This window comes from Chelonia mydas, chromosome 16 (genome assembly GCF_015237465.2).
Source record: "Chelonia mydas isolate rCheMyd1 chromosome 16, rCheMyd1.pri.v2, whole genome shotgun sequence".
Taxonomy (NCBI): Eukaryota; Metazoa; Chordata; order Testudines; family Cheloniidae; genus Chelonia; species Chelonia mydas.
In genome coordinates, this window is record NC_057857.1 from 21,529,124 (window position 1) to 21,546,279 (window position 17,156).

The 17,156-nt window shown below is 50.3% G+C and overlaps 1 protein-coding gene across 3 annotated transcripts in view; it reads left to right on the top strand.

The window, feature by feature from the left end:
• The window catches only part of PTGS1 (prostaglandin-endoperoxide synthase 1), a 39,190-nt gene extending 22,453 nt beyond the window's left edge, over positions 1 to 16,737 (top strand). For all 3 annotated transcript variants that reach the window (XM_027823449.3, XM_027823450.3, XM_037879737.2), the window contains 9 exons: positions 1,482 to 1,598; positions 1,925 to 2,065; positions 3,816 to 3,959; positions 5,661 to 5,842; positions 6,465 to 6,548; positions 7,315 to 7,561; positions 9,947 to 10,233; positions 13,838 to 13,985; positions 14,423 to 16,737. In XM_027823449.3, coding sequence (XP_027679250.2) covers positions 1,482 to 1,598; positions 1,925 to 2,065; positions 3,816 to 3,959; positions 5,661 to 5,842; positions 6,465 to 6,548; positions 7,315 to 7,561; positions 9,947 to 10,233; positions 13,838 to 13,985; positions 14,423 to 14,790 — 1,718 coding nt within the window. In that variant the 3' untranslated portion in view covers positions 14,791 to 16,737. The remainder of the gene's footprint in view (positions 1 to 1,481; positions 1,599 to 1,924; positions 2,066 to 3,815; positions 3,960 to 5,660; positions 5,843 to 6,464; positions 6,549 to 7,314; positions 7,562 to 9,946; positions 10,234 to 13,837; positions 13,986 to 14,422) is intronic.
• The last annotated feature ends 419 nt before the right edge of the window (positions 16,738 to 17,156 follow it).

Sequence of the window (17,156 nt, forward strand, 5' to 3'; positions counted from 1 at the left end):
CTCGAGCCCCCACCCAGTGACCTGGGACAAATATATACCACCCCCGCTGGGCGCCTCCAAGAGGCAATACTTCCCCTCTCGCAAGCACATAGCCTGAGTGTAGCAAAAAGCCTTTTAATAACAGAGAGAAACAATGTGGCATTATGTTGGGGAAACACCACCAACAGGATTTATAACACAACCCATGAGCATAAAAACCCACCCCAAACAAATTGGGGCATGCCCCTTTCCCTTTGGTTCTTGAGTCCAGCAACCCCAAATCACCCAAAGTCCCAAAAGTCCAATGACCCAAAAGTCTCTGTCCCTGGTCAGGGCAGCCCCAGAGTTCGAAAGTTTATCCGCAGAGCTTTACCTCCCAACCTGGGTGGAGATGGGACAGGGGTAAGAGGCACCTTACATGATCTGAAGCTGACCGTCCCACAGCTCCATAGGCCTTCGCTCCGCTCCGCCAGCTGCCCCACGAACTCCTTCGCTCAGCTCTGCTCCGCGGCCCGCCAGCAGCTCCCGCCATCCCACAAACTGCTTCACCAGCCGGTCCACAAGGCACTCCAGCCGTCCCACAAACTGCTCCACAATATATCTTCAGGCTCCCCCACTACTTAACACAACGCTCAGTGATTTCAGCTTGTAGTAGGGGAGCCTCAGTGCTGGTGCACCATTAGCCCAAAGTGAGTGCAGCAGCTTGTAACTAGACTCCTAATGAAATCAAAATTAGCTCTGATATTCCACAGTGGAGAGAGGAGGAAGTGCAATTAGCATGTAAGGCCCTCACCAAGGGGCCCATGCCACCAAGTATTAATATTTGTCCCCAACCTCTCTCAATTCACAGAGTTTTGGAACCCATGACCCTTGCCTAGCGAGTGCTACTTAGTAGATGGTGAGTCCCTCCATCATAACAAAAGGCCAAGTACAGTTCCAAGCACAGTTCCCATAATCAGGGTAATAACAATTTATTCTTCCTGCCCCAATAACAGAGACACTGGGGATCCCACAGCAGCCAAAGTGACCATTTGGGCAGCTATGGCCTCAGTCTAGGCGGGGTGGGTGTGCCTATGCAAATGACATCAGCCCCTGAAGTTTTTTTCCACAACTTGCCACACCTCACCACCAGATGTCAGGGTGGAGCTCATTCTGACACTGCTTACACTAAGAATGCATCATCATGCACTGACTATTGTAGGACAAATGCTGCTTACCTCACTCTGCAGCCTGGTGGCCTTTGATTGGATTCCTCACTCCACAAATGCTTTCCAGGAATGTCCTAGTTGGAATCTTTGCAGTGACTGGTATTCGCAGCTAAGCACATAGGGTAGAGTTCATCTCACAAGGCCTAGGTACCACTGGGCTGAAGTGGGACTTAAGTGGTACCTCATGCTGGCTCTCTGCTCAAGGGCAAATGTCATTCATGGGGACCGAGGAGCTGCCAAATCAAGTAATGTCCATGGGTTAACAATGAAACCTCTCTCTCTTTCTTCTCTTAGTGAATCCATGTTGCTATTACCCCTGTCAGAACAAAGGGGTGTGCATGAGGGTCGGCAGAGAAAGCTATGAATGCGACTGCACCCGGACAGGTTACTTCGGCACTAACTGCACTTGGCGTAAGTTCACCCTCCCTCTCTGCCTTTGGGGTGAAGGCCCGGAGGCAAGGTAGAAAAATAGCAGCTTCTGCAAGAGGCTTCATTCAACTACACGAGTAGGGGTGGAGCTAATCCCAGCTCAGAACACTACCCCTAGGACTCTCCCAGAGGCACATTGAGTGGCAAGGCACTCAGCCAATGGAACACAAGTTAGGAGCATTGTTTCATAAGCATGTGCTCTTACTGGCTGACCGCATGCTGGTGTCAGCAGGACTTCGGCAGCTGTCACTACAGAGGAAAGTGTTCGCCTTACTTTACTGAGTAATAAATTTGCTGTTTCCTCCCAGCTGAGTTTTGGACACGACTCCACATTATGATAAAACCAAGCCCGGCCTTCTATCACTTCATCCTGACTCACTTCAAGTGGCTTTGGAACATCCTCAATAACACCTTCATTAGGGACATGCTGATGAGACTGGTGCTAACAGGTGAGGCTAGGCTCTTGGGTGGGAATGTTTAAATTAAAGTCCACCCTCAGCTTTGGCCACTGGGGTTCAAAGTGTGTCTTCACTCTCGGGGCACTGCTGAGATCTCTCCGTGTACCTGCTGCCCCAGTCGTGCTACTTTTCCTGTTATCTTCATGTTTTCGTAAAGCAGACGTAATCCATTTGCACTTGCAGAATGAGGCAGTGTGTCCAGTGGTTGGAGTAGCAGGAACTGAGGCAGAACTCCTGGGCTCCATCCACAGCTCTGGCTGGGAGAGGAGTGAAGTCTAGTGGCTGGAGAGGGGACTGGACTCAGGACTCCTCGGTTCTGTTCCCTGGTCTGCCAATGACTCATTGTGACATCAGCAGAGCTGTGTGAGTTAGAACCCAAGCCTGGCTTAGCAGGGGGGCTATGGGTAAGCTTCATGACCAAATAAATTGTTAGACAAATATCGGCACTGGGAGGCAGCAGGTGCTAATTTACCCCATATGCTCTGGAAGGGCCCCTGTACCCACATGTTTGGGGCAGAACTGAATTGCAGAGTTAATTTTTTCCTATCAAATAAAATTGTGTTACAAGCTAAACATGTTATTTTAAACCTAACTGATGTTAATTGGAAGCTGAAAAAATCTGAAAAACGGCTCTGCAGAGCACTAATAACTGTTAAAAGGCTAGTGATGCAAAAATGGCAATCTAACAAACGACCAGCAATTGACTGCAGCATGGACACTGTCTGCTTGGCCAGCATGGAAAGTCTTGTGTAACGCAACAGAAAGACCCCAGAGAACTACTCAGTGCTATGGGATGCTTTCCTGAAAGTATGTGGATAATCCTATTAAATCCATTGGGCCCCCACTTGCCTCCTCTTCCTTTCTTCTCATTTCCCTGTCCCCCCATTTCTATCCCCCTCCTTTGAACCTGGCTTCCGTTCTTTATCTTATCTTAAGAATTTTATTTTAGTTGGATTTTTACAAACCAGTTTAGTTTGTTGGTAACCTGTACAATACAAATAATTGATTTAAATTTTAAGTTCTGATAGAAGTTTTGTATAGTATGTTTGTTGTTTCTGTAAATGCACTTTAAAAAGTTAACAGAAAAAAACCAGCAACATTAAAAAATTTAAAATAAGCAGCTCTCCAGTGTTCAGACAGGCACCTAAATGTCAGCACGGCCAACTGCCTGTGGTGTTCTGGCAGCAGGGAGGGCTAGCACCGGGAGAATGGTCCCAGCAAACCATAAACTCTCTACTCACTCATGCCGCAGAGCTTATTATCTTGCGTAAATATTTTAGTTCAGGTCCTTGGAGCTCTGCAGCAGGACAGGTCTCTGGGAATCCTTGAGTCACTAGTTAAAGGAGAACAGCAAAACTTTCATGAAGATTGCTTGACTCCAGACCAGGGACAGAAACGATATTTACATTTTCAAAGGAAGATGTTTACAGATCAGTTCCCCTTTTACTTACCTGCTTGGATCCAAGTTCAGGAACCTGCATTCGCCCTGCAAAAGCTTCACAAGAAAACAAACCCATGCATATCCCTGCATTCCCAGCGGTGTCTCCCCCTCCTGCCCCATTCCACTTTTTCCCATCCCTCCATCCTGTTGTGTGTGTGTGCGCAGTGCCACGGCCAGCCAGGCCCTGTCATACTGGTGCTGTTCCAGGGACAGGTACGCATGGGAACCACCCAGAGCAGAATGAACACATCTGTGTTAGGACTGCCCGGCTGCAGGTGACTTTCTTCCCTCTCCTTTCAGTCCGGGCCAATCTGATCCCAAGCCCCCCCACGTACAACTCAGTGTATGGATATATCAGCTGGGAAGCCCATTCCAACATGAGCTATTTCACCCGGGTCCTTCCGCCGGTACCCGATGACTGTCCGACTCCTATGGGAACCAGCGGTAAGTGCCTGTCTCAGCAAAGACCATGTTCAGGATGTCCGCAAGCCTGGGTGCCGGAGTCTCCTTGCACTCGGTTTTGCAGTGGCAGCATCGTAGTAACACCCCTGTGTGATGCCTCCTCCATCCCAATCCACAGTCACCCCTGCCAGCTGCTCCAGGAGAGGCAGAGCTCTGGCTACGCATATTGCACAGGCTGCTGGCCCTGGCACCTCAAGGGGTCATTCGCTCCCACGCTTTCCAGGAGTTTCACTGCAACGGAAGAACAGCTACTAAAAATCAAGGCTGCTCCTGGCACCCGTCTGGGGGAAGTGCTGTCCCCCAGGACAAGTCAGTCCAGCACCCCAAGCATCCCTGCCCCCTGCCGCCCCTCGGAGCGTAGTCTCACACTGCATGCCCAGGGGAGTTGACTAGCGTGACCCCTGCAGTCTGGAACCTGGCGCCGAACCCTACTCCCAGCCCCAGAAGGCAAGAGAGGACGAGGGTCAATGCTCCTCTGATTACCAAAGGAGTGATTAGAATTCACCTCCGGGGGGCCTGAGGGCTTCCACCCTAGGGAGGGGACGGCAGAGTCCTTCATCCCTGGTTCAAATCCAGCCAGGCTAGTACTCTCCAGAACGGACTCCCCTCAGGGAGAGGTTCTGAGGCAATGAGCATAAAGGCTCCATTCCCGTGGGCGCGGGCTGACCCATCCCCTGGGAGCTCAGCGACAGGCTCTGGAGGACCAACGCCCTCCTCAAACGGCACGAGCTGAGGTACTGCGTGGGTCTGCCCTGTCCTGTCGCTGCTTGTGCTGTGCCTGCTCTGTGGATTCCCAGAGGCCCTCAAGTCTCCAGCGCTGTCAATGGGCCATCTTTCAGGGGAGCAGAGCCTGGGGGATCGTCCTCCATGTGGGAGCCATGGCAGGAGCACTAGGTGACGGCAGCCACTCTGGGGGTTTAAACTGGCACCGGCCCGGCTGGAATGCAGCCCCTTAGGGAAGAGCTGTTCTTATTCATGGTCAGCTAAATTGACAGCATGCTGCTAATAGCTGCATTCCTCCCTGCCCCCAGCCTCCCTCCCCTCCTGTTAAGCTCATCCTCTCCAAGGACCCCAGACAGGGTTGAAACCTTCAGAGGAAAGCAAAGGCCCTACCCCAGCCTTTGAACACCTGGAGCTCGGAGCATTTACTTTGCTAATGGACCAGCAGGGCCCAGCATGTTCCGCACAGCCAGCGGGATGAGTGACCATGCCGGGCTGCAGTCAGAGCGAATGCCTGGGTAGGTTACATCTTTGGGTCACCACTGGGAGGGGGCTGCTTGATGCTGCTAATTCCTGTCCAGATAGCCAAGGTACACGTGAAAACCTCCAAGCCGAATAACCCTCGTGCAGAGAACTGGTGCTTGGACAGTAGTGCTCTGGAGTTGCTGAGATAGATTATTATTTAGACAAGTGTCTCCCACTGACTTTAATGGGCGACAGCTGAAGCAGTCCCCATGTGACACCCCGATAGTTGTTCCTGACCTGCACTGACTTCTGCAAATAAGTAACGGGATGGCAGAGCTGCTGGTGGCTTCCCGGCCCCCTGAGTGAAGGGCAGAGACACCCCTCTTCTCCCTGTGACAGGGGCTATGGCTGAGTTGCTCTGAAGCGTAAGGTATCTGGAGCCCCCCCGGCTGGATGCGCTGACAGCTCCCAACTTGGGTTTGTTTCCTTCCTTTGCAGGGAAGAAGCAGCTCCCTGACCCTCAGCTCTTTGCAGAGAGGTTTCTGCTCCGGCAGCGATTCCAAAGGGACCCCCAGGGGACCAACCTGATGTTTGCCTTCTTCGCACAGCACTTCACTCACCAGTTCTTCAAGACATCTGGGAAGATGGGGCATGGCTTCACCAAGGCCCTGGGCCATGGGGTAAGGAGATGGGCCTCCCGTGAAGCTGGCCCATGCCTCACAGGGGGCTGACCGTGGAGCTGGCTGCTCCAGCAGTCTGAATGGGAGAAAGACACTTGCAGCTGTGTGATGTCACCCCCAGCGCTACCCACAACTCAGCTCCTGTATCCAAGGCTCAGAGCGGTCGGGGTTCACATCCTGGGAAGAGGACCCCTTCGGAGGGAGGGGGGAGTGCAAGTGCACATTCAGACAGAGAGGGGGAAGAGCAGGAGAGGGGATTGAAGGCAGAGGTGCCTTCCAGGACAGGGCCATGTGGGGAAGCCTGTCCTGGAAGAAGCAGAGACCTCCAGGCTGCAGGGCGCTCACCCTCCCCAACCCATCAAATAGTCCCCAGCGCCCAAGGCTGCTTGGAACATCAGACTGCCACGGGCAGGGATTGCCGGTGCTTGTGGCATGGCTGCACCATGGCTACAGAGTGAATCGCTTGCCTCCTCAGCCGGGGCTCCCAGCTGCCTGGGTCCCTGTCGAAGGCTGGGGCCTGCTGTCTAGCCCTGCTGCCGGTGGGGCATGGGGTCAGCTGACTGGCCCAGTTTGTCTGCACGAGCTGTGTGCACAGCAGGGTAACGCTGGCCTCTCTCTGCAGGTGGACCTTGGGCACCTGTACGGGGACAGCCTGGAGCGTCAGCACCAGCTGCGGCTCTTCAGAGACGGGAAGCTCAAATATCAGGTATTGCGGCTCTCAGCCCAGGGCCCCCAGCCACCCGTGTGGTGTGCTCAGCCAACACCTCTCTTCACATCTGACTGTGTCACTGCCCACATCTGGCTCCCTCCCACAGCCACTGCAGGGGAAACCTGCTACCATGTCTGAGAGACTGAGGAGCCTTGGTCCCATCCTCCATAGGGATGCAGGCATGTCAAGACTATGGCTCATTGGAAACCAGAGGGCTGAAGGCTCCTCAGTCACACAGGAGCTTTTGGAAACCTTACTCATCCACAGTCTCTTGCTGAGCACTGTGTGAGAAGCCCCATCGGTCTGCTACTGCAGCATGCCCCGGAGAGCTCTCCGCGGTAAGACTCATTGGGAGACACTCTCCTAGCAGCATCCACTGAGCCGGAGGCCTGCCTGCACCATCTCTGAGCCAGCAGGGACAGCACACCCAGGAGTGTGACCAATGCATGGACCCTAGGAGCTTCCTCCTGCTCATCTCCAAAGCACAGCTAAGCCTTAGACACCACCTTCAGCCCCTTTCAGCTCTGGGCCGGGAAGCAAGGCTCCAAGGTTTTGGCAGCGACTGCCCCTGCTGTAAAGCGAGTCCCCTTTAGACCAGAGCCCGGGCCCAAGGGCTTACGCAGGGAGGTGGCGCTAACACTGACCGGGAGCCAGCTGCGGCTGGCGGTGCTGGAGCACGGGGATCTACTGGCTACCCAGTGGCTGGCCAGGGCAGTTCTCTCCATTCCTTTCCTTGCTGCCAGCCTGCTCTTGTCTCCCCAAGGTAGTGGATGGAGAGATGTATCCACCCACGGTCCTCGATGCTCCGGTTCACATGATCTACCCTGCCGGCACTCCCAAAGAGAAGCAACTGGCTGTGGGCCAGGAGATGTTCGGCCTGCTGCCAGGGCTCATGATGTATGCGACCATCTGGCTTCGTGAGCACAACCGAGTCTGCGATGTGCTGAAGCAGGAGCATCCAACGTGGAGCGACGAGCAGCTCTTCCAGACAACCCGCCTCATCCTCATCGGTGAGAACAGGGGTTGGACATGGGCCCTGGGGAGAGCAGGGCATTGGGGGGCTGGGGGAGGTGACTGAGTATGATTTAACACAGCACGTATTAAATGCCATCCAGTCCTTTTTCCAATGCATGATTATTCCCTGGGCTCCAGGGCTTTGTACTGTCCAATTTTAAGTGCCCTATGAGTTTCTCTGATCCCCGAGACCATCCCAGATCCCTACAGATCTCACTATTGGGGCACTGCCTTGTTTTTCAGCCTATGTTTTCCTTTAGTTAACTTCAATCCATTATCCAAATTATATCCCTGAGGCACCTTAAACAGCTCTTCTCCTGGGTTGCTGGGTGCACCCTTTGGCTGTTTTCCTGTCTCACCCGCCCTAGTGATCGTTCGCCCCAGCTGTTCTCGCGCTAGTTATCGGCCCTCGTAACACAGCAGCCGTGCTGGGCAGACACTGGCTCAGTAGACGAATTGGTCCAAAGGGGGAGCACTTGGAGCGTCAGTACCAAGACAGCGTCCTAGGCTGAGAGTTACCCACAGAAGGGCTGATTCGCCGCTAACGGATTCCAGGTGCACACTGCGGCTGCTCTGAGGGCAGCGTGACACACTCCTGGCTTACACCTGCCTTCCTAGGAGACAAATAAAAGCCAGACGAGCCAAGAGGTCACACGTGGTAGAAGAACCTCCTGGGGACTGTTTTATGGGACATATGAAGGCAGATCCAGTACAACACACTGGATGTTTAATCCAGCACACCTCTTTCCATGCCAATCACCAGAGCACCCATGACAGGTTTCAGAGTAACAGCCGTGTTAGTCTGTATACGCAAAAAGAAAAGGAGGACTTGAGGCACCTTAGAGACTAACCAATTTATTTGAGCATGAGCTTTCATGAGCTACAGCTCACTTCATTGGATGCATACTGTGGAAACTGCAGAAGACATTATATACACAGAGACCATGAAACAATACCTCCTCCCACCCCACTCTCCTGCTGGTAATAGCTTATCTAAAGCGATCATCAAGTTGGGCCATTTCCAGCACAAATCCAGGTTTTCTCACCCTCCGCTCCCCCACACACAAACTCACTCTCCTCTGGTAATAGCCCATCCAAAGTGACCACTGTCTTCACAATGTGTATGATAATCAAGGTGGGCCATTTCCTGCACAAATCCAGGTTCTCTCACCCCCTCACCCCCCTCCAAAAACCACACACACAAACTCACTCTCCTGCTGGTAATAGCCTATCCAAAGTGACCACTCTCCTTACAACGTGCATGAAAATCAAGGTGGGCCATTTCCAGCACAAATACAGGTTCTCACACACCCCCCTTTTCCCAAAAAACACGCACACACAAACTCACTCTCCTGCTGGTAATAGCTTATCCAAAGTGTAATTTGGTATGATGTCCATCTGTTTGCATTTGGAAAGGAAGATGATGTCTGTCTGTATCTGTACAAGTTTTTTCATGCAGTTGATAGATTTCCACTCCATACGGCTAAATGCAGTGCCTTGCATAATGACAGGTTTCAGAGTAATTACCAGCAGGAGAGTGAGTTTGTGTGTGTGTGTTTTTTGGGAAAAGGGGGCGGGGTGAGAACCTGTATTTGTGCTGGAAATGGCCCACCTTGATTTTCATGCACGTTGTAAGGAGAGTGGTCACTTTGGATAGGCTATTACCAGCAGGAGAGTGAGTTTGTGTGTGTGGTTTGTGGGGGGGGGGGGGGGGGGGGGGGCGTGAGAGAACCTGGATTTGTGCAGGAAATGGCCCACCTTGATTATCATACACATTGTGAAGAGAGTGGTCACTTTGGATGGGCTATTACCAGCAGGAGAGTGAGTTTGTGTGTGGGGGAGCGGAGGGTGAGAAAACCTGGATTTGTGCTGGAAATGGCCCAACTTGATGATCACTTTAGATAAGCTATTACCAGCAGGAGAGTGGGGTGGGAGGAGGTATTGTTTCATGGTCTCTGTGTATATAATGTCTTCTGCAGTTTCCACAGTATGCATCCGATGAAGTGAGCTGTAGCTCACGAAAGCTTATGCTCAAATAAATTGGTTAGTCTCTAAGGTGCCACAAGTCCTCCTTTTCTTTCAGAGCACCCATGTTGATGTTCTCTCCCCAGAGGTGGTGCTAGCCCACTGTGGGCCCTAAGCAGGAATATTCCCCCCTCCCAAACATGATTATGAGCAAATAGGGGGACCCCCTGAGCTGCTTATGCCTAGTGCCGACTCCGTAATCTCTGTTAAACGGTCCGAGCTCCGGGTGTTAGGACGCTGGCTCATTTACAGCCAGGACCTGTGGCTGTTGCCCAGGAACTAACTGGCCCGCAGCCGCTTGCCTCTGCTGCTGGCTGACATTCCGCTTCCCTGCGCGTCTCTCCTCCCCCTCCTAGGAGAGACCATCAAGATCGTCATTGAGGACTACGTGCAGCATCTCAGCGGGTACTTCCTGCACCTGAAGTTTGACCCGGAGCTGCTGTTTGGCATGCAGTTCCAGTACCAGAACCGGATTGCCGTGGAGTTCAACCAGCTCTACCACTGGCACGCGCTGATGCCGGACTCGTTCACCATCCAGGAGGATGAATACAGCTACAAGCAGTTTATTTACAACACTTCCATGCTTCTGGACTATGGGGTGGAGGCCCTGGTGGAGTCTTTCTCCAAGCAAATGGCAGGACAGGTATGGCACTGGACACGGGCACCTGTCGGCCCGAGGCAGGGAACAGCTCCTGTGCGCAATCTGCTGGGGGAGGCGGGCTACTTACACAGCCCCGTGGGTGTGCATGTTGCTCTGCAGTGCGATGGTGCTAGCAGGCTGTGTGATTTTAAAGGGGCATGGGACGTGGCTCGGGGAAGGAGCCACATCTCCTGGTGGGGCCAGATTCTGGTGTGGGGAGGATGTAAGGAGCAGGATGACTCCTAGTGCTCCCCCACCATCTCCAAGGCAAAGCAGCTCTCCCAGCAGGGGATGCCTCATTGGCACAATCCACTCCAGAGGTGCAGGTAGCCCCGGCACATTGCGGGGGCTGCCATAACACAGGCAATAATCAACATGTCTGCGGCATGTTCCACCCATTCTCATAAGAACGGCCACACTGGGTCAGACCAAAGGTCCATCAAGCCCAGTATCATGTCCTCTGACAGTGGCCAATGGCAGGTGTCCCAAAGGGAATGAACAGACAGGTTATCATCAAGTGATCCATGCCCTGTCACCCAATCCCAGCTTCTGGCAAACAGAGGCTAGGGATACCATTCCCGCCCATCCTGGCTAATAGCCATTGATGGACCTATCTTCCATGAATCTATCTAGCTCCCTTTTGAACCCCATTATACTATTGGCCTTCACAACACCCTCGGGCAAGGAGTTCCAGAGGTTGACAGTGTGTTGCGTGAAAAAATACTTTCTTGTGTTTGTTTTAAACCTGCTACCTCTCAATTTCATTTGGTGGCCCCTTGTTATTGTATTATGAGAAGGAATAAATAACACTTCCTTATTTACTTTCTCTACACCAGTCATGATTTTATAGACCTCTATCATATCCCCCCCTTAGCTGCCTCTTTTCCAAGCTGAAAAGTCCCAGTCTTATTAATCTCTCCTCATACGGAAGTCGTTCTATACCCCTAATGATTTTTGTTGCCCTTTTCTGAATCTTTTCCAATTCTAATATATCTCTTTTGAAATGGGGTGACCCCATCTGCAGGCAGTATTCAAGGTGTGGGTGTACCAGGGATTTATATAGCGGCAATATGATATTTTCTGTCTTATTCTCTCTCCTTTTCTTGATTCCCAACATTCTGTTCGCTTTTTTGACTGCCGCTGCACATCGAGTGGATGTTTTCAGAGAACTATCCACAGTGACTCCAAGATCTCTTTCTTGAGTGGTAACAGCTAATTTAGACCCCCATCATTGTATATGTATAGTTAGGATTATGTTTTCCAAGGTGCATCACTTTGCATTTATCAACATTAAATTTCATCTGCCATTTTGTTGCCCAGTCACCCAGTTTTGTGAGATCCTTTTGTAGCTCTTCGCAGTCTGCCTGGGTCTTAACTTAGTTTTGTATCATCTGCAAATTTTGCCACCTCACTGTTTACCCCTTTTTCCAGATCATTTATGAATATGTTAAATAGGACTGGGCCCAGTACTGATTCCTGGGGGACACCACTATTTACCTCTCTCCATTCTGAAAACTGACCATTTATTCCTACCCTTTGTTTCCTATCTTTTAACCCGTTACCAATCCATGAGAGAACCTTCCCTCTTATCCCATGACTGCTTACTTTGCTTAAGAGCCTTTGGTGAGGGACTTTGTCAAAGGCTTTCTGAAAATCTAAATACACTATATCCACTGGATCTCCTTTGTCCGCATGCTTGTTGACCCCCTCAAAGAATTCTAGTAGATTGGTGAGGCATGATTTCTCTTTACAAAAACCGTGCTGACTGTTTCCCAACAAATTATGTTCATCTAGGTGTCTGACAATTTTGTTCTTTACGATAGTTTTAACCAATTTGCCCGGTACTGAAGTGAGGCTTACTGGCCTATAGTTGCCAGGGTCACCTCTTGAGCCCTTTTTAAAAATTGGCGTCACATTAGCTTCCTCCAGTCATTTGGTCCAGAAGCTGATTTAAATGATAGGTTACAGATGACAGTTAGTAGTCCTGCAATATCACATTTGAGTTCCTTCAGAACTCTTGGGTGAATACCATCAGGTCCTGGAGACTTATTACTGTTTAGTTTATCAATTTGTTCCAAAACCTCCTCTAATGACACCTCAATTTGGGACAGTTCCTCAGATCTGTCACCCCAAAAAAATGGCTCTGGTTTGGGAATCTCCCTCACATCCTCAACAGTGAAGACCAATGCAAAGAATTCATTTAGTTTCTCCGCAATGGCCATATCGTCCTTGAGTGCTCCTTTAGCATCTCTATCATCCAGTGGCCCCACCCGTTGTTTAGCCGGCTTCCTGCTTCTGATGTATTTAAAAACAATTTTGCTATTACTTTTGGAGTCTCTGGCTAGCTGTTCTTCAAATTCTTTTTTGGTCTTTCTAATTATTACTTTCTATTACTCCTTCCCCCAAATCCTCTTTAAAGGCCAGTGGCTTTGAGTCAAACAGCTCTCCCAGGAGCTCATGGTAAAGGACAACCGTCTGGCCTCATCCTTTGTTCTCTGCTGCCACTGTGTCTCTGTTTTCTTTCAGGTTTCAGAGTAACAGCCGTGTTAGTCTGTATTCACAAAAAGAAAAGGAGGACTTGTGGCACCTTAGAGACTAACAAATTTATTTGAGCATAACCTTTCGTGAGCATCCGATGAAGTGAGCTTATGCTCAAATAAATTTGTTAGTCTCTAAGGTGCCACAAGTCCTCCTTTTCTGTTTTCCTTCACTAATTCACATTGACAGCGTTTGAGGTGTCTCTTTCTCTCCTCTCTTCTTGGGAAACTTTTATTCAACATGGGGAGTCAGATATTCCCATTTGCTGCTGTCCGAATGCCCAGCTTGCTTCCTTAATGAAAAGAAATAATTGCTGCCCTTCCATTGACAGGTTACTGCATAATTGTTCAGCACAGGGTTTTCTGTAGCCTTGGAAGGATCAGATTTTTGTTGGTAAACTGGTGATTTTACTGTACACAAACCAGTGAAAAAATATTTCCATCAAAATTTACAGATAGGCAAAGAAAGAAAAATGCTGCTTGAGAACTTTTGAGAGTTTGGTTTAAGGATATTTCCTTGGTTTGTTTTGACGTGATGTTGACAATTTGTGTTTTAATGGTTTAACTTTTGAATCTCAATGTCTACTGTCATTAAATCATTATTGTCTGATATGTTCCCCCCATTGTCTAATCAGCCAATAATTCCCTGCAACTGTGAAAATTTAAATAGAAATAAAAAAACACTTAAATAAACATCAATATTATCTATCAAAATTATAAACAATAAAAATGGAATTCTGCCAAGTCTAGTTTTCTAGCATTTTCCTCTGAAGCAGCTGGCATTAACAACTGTTGGGGACTGGGCACCACACCAGATGGGCCATTTGTCTGATCTGGCCTGGCCGCTGTGACACCGCTCTGGTTAGCATTTCTGGTGGTTCTCTCGCTCTGCTGCTGTGACCTGTGATTTTGACTGTCTTCAGTCATGTGGCACCTATGTGATGGATGCATTAGAAAGGCCTAACGAGACTGTAATCTGGCATACTTGTCAGGTTTCTGCAGTTCCAAGTGGAGTGACAATGCTTGACTGTAACAGAAGTTGCTCTTCTTTTATCCTTCCTGTGTTTCAGATTGGTGGGGGACAAACCATCAATACCAACCTCTTGAAAGTGGCTGTTGGAGTTATTGAGGAATCACGGCTGCTGAGGCTGCAGCCCTTTAATGAGTACCGGAAGAGGTTTTCCATGAAGCCCTACAAATCCTTCCAGGAGTTAACAGGTCAGATTTCATGACCTACATGCTGCTGCTGGCAGTGTGTGTCCAGTAAGGGGCTAGCACTGCCCTGGGGGTTCCCTCTGCCCAAGGCAGACGCCTCACGTACAGTGTGGGAGCACAGACACACAGCTCATCCAATCAGTGGCCCTACTGTAGGCTTTCAAACTGATTGATGTATAAACATCCCGCCACAGCTTACTACTACTCACCCCACTCTGAAAACTGCCAGGTACTGCCTACTTGAAAGGGTTGTTACCTGCTGCAGGGCAGATGAGTTGTCGAGTGGGTGGGACATGGCCCCGAGAGTCAGTCAGACCGTTCAGTTGGTGCTCTGGATTACAGAGATAGAGCAGCTGAAAAGTCCTGTGTCTTGTACGGATTTGTAACCTCCCTTCTGGGTGACTGTTTCACTAAGACATTCTATCTCTCTGTTGATGCAGGAGAAGAGGAGAAAGCGGCAGAGCTGGAAAAGCTATACGGAGACATTAATGCCTTGGAGTTTTATCCTGGTTTGTTGCTTGAGAAATGCCAGCCAAACTCTATTTTTGGGGAGAGTATGGTGGAGATTGGAGCCCCGTTTTCCCTGAAAGGGCTTTTCGGAAACCCCATCTGCTCTCCAGAATACTGGAAGCCCAGCACTTTCGGCGGCTCGACTGGCTTTGAGATCGTGAAGACAGCTTCGCTCCAGAAGCTCGTGTGTCTCAACGTCAGGCGGTGTCCGTATGTGGCATTCCACGTGCCAGATCCTAGCACAGAAACAGGAGCAACTGGTGACCATCAAGACCGCAAACCATCCACTGAGCTCTAGTGTTACTGTGGCTCCTCTGAGGCTGGGCCAATGAGTTTCCTCCTTCATTATTGTCCTAACGATTCCTGTTGTACCCCACGGCCTTGGGTACAAAGTCCTCCCTTGCAGAGAGAGACAGGCACAAAGGAGGAGGACAGTATGCTCCTTGCACCATGTATCAATAGAATAGGAGGCCCCCTGGTTCTGTGCATTATCCACACCCAGGGCTGGGAGAGGGGAAAGGAGAGGGAGGCTGGTACTAGTTCAGGGAGAGCCTGAGTCATCTAAATGCTACAGACACCATAATGGTCTATCTCCACACAAGTGCTTCTTCTGCTAGCAAATTCCCTGCTCTAAGCCAGTTCTGTTTTCCAGTGGACTCTCTGCCTCTCGCTGCTGTCAGAACCTTTGCTCTCAGTATCTCCCCCACAACTTGACTGCACAACGCAGCTATCACACGTACTTTTCCTGCACCGGGACTGCAAGGCAACCTATGCCCACCAGCTGAGTAGGGGTGGAGCAGTACACAGCCACTCGTCTACCCCAGCTGGCCGTCACACTTGCTCATCTCTCGGGCTGCTCTTATTTTCCTGCTGTGGCCAAATGGTTTGTGTGTTTATATTGTGGACCGACCACCCCAGAGAGCATCCTTAGAAATCACAACAATGAGGATTTTCTCAGAGGGTCTCTGGTTTGGACAGAGAGGGAAAGAAAATCATCCATAGCCTGCTCAATGCCTCAGGGCTTTTCCCCTTGTCCTACACAGATTCAAGGTCAGTAACCCTTCCATGGCTTTAAGAATGTCTGGGAGGGGATGGGGGTGAGAGCAGACCCCAGTGCGTTACTCTGCATGATATGGCTGGAGCACACATGTACTGTACATGCCTGTCCTTGGTTATTCCTTATACAAACCAATCAGAGCTCAATCACTTCTCACACACCCAGCTCAGCCAGTTTTCAAACACTCTGGGCAAGCTAGCAAAAGCGACCACCTGAACTGCATGTACAATTCGGCACCGTCAGATAACTGGGCCTGGAAGAGCCCGCTGTCCAGCTTTGGGAACCAGGTCCTGTTAATGTGCTGAGTGGGCTCTGGCAATAAATCGAGAGTTCAACCTGATTCAGTCTTTGCCAGCGCAAGGTGGAAAGCGAAGTGCTTCTGAGAGAGCAGGAAAGCTGTTGAGTTTCATGCTTCTTCAGAGGCATGGGAACTCCATTCTGCAGCATCACATGGAGTTTAAAATACTGCTGGGAAGTAGATATTGCTGAGGAGTGAAGGGCTGGGGTAAAATCTGTCAGAGCTCATGGAACCTCCAAACCTAGACCAGCCAAATAACCACACCAATGTGCCACAGGGAGCAGTGCTTAGGTGTCAACTAGGCAATCTCTTAATAGGCCTTTTCTGCCTCTAATTGGATTGGGTCCGGATTCTGTCACCCTGACGCACTCTGAGAAGTACCCCACTCCACAAGCGGTTCCACTGGTCCCGCAGAGGAAGGTACTACTCAGTGCAAGTAAGGATGTCAAAATCTGGCCCTTTGAGTCTATGGGTCTTAAACTTTCCTGGTGTAAATAGCTCAGAAAACTCTCTTGGTCCTGCTTTGAGCAGGGGGTTGGACTAGATGACCTCCTCAGGTCCCTTCCAACCCTGATATTCTATGATTCTTCCGAGAATATATATGCCCTGCTTCAGGCCTCCTGAGGTTCCACACTCCAAAGCTCAATACAGACCTAGGAGCATTGTTTTCCTGCCTTATACCCCCCTCTTCCCCCGTTTCTAGCAGCCACTGGTCTGTGCCTCAGTAAATACAGACTGGTGATGAGCAGAGACATTCTAATCCCCAAATTAGCATTGCAGACATGCAGCTCTCTGAGCGATATGTTTGTTTGGAGAGTCTGAACGTTCCCCAGTGTTCACTTGTGACAGAGTGGTCGGTTGTGATCCCAATAAAAGAGAAAGTGATTTCACCTCCAGGCAGATGGAGAATAATAATGGCCAGCTGAGTTCTTCCAGAAGCGTTTCAGGCATCCACTCACCAGACTCAAGTACTAAAAAGAACAGGATGTGTACAGAGGAGCTGGCAAATCACTGGCGTTCGGGTGAAGGGTCCCATTGCCAGAGATGCTCTGGCCAGGGTACAGCATGCAGCAGTGTGGGAGTGGGTACTGGTGATGCTAGCAGCTTAGCCAGATGAACATCTCAGAAGGTATACACGCAAATATCCTTTGCTTTAAGGGAAGCCCTGGGTGTGTGCACAGGGAGTCTACTCCCACTCTCTCTTCCCATCTGCCATATCTTAGCACCCTTTATTCCCCAGCACCACCTTCCAGCTCTGCTTCAGCCACCCAGCCCTTCTCTTGTGGTGTGGTCAATAGACCCCTCCCAC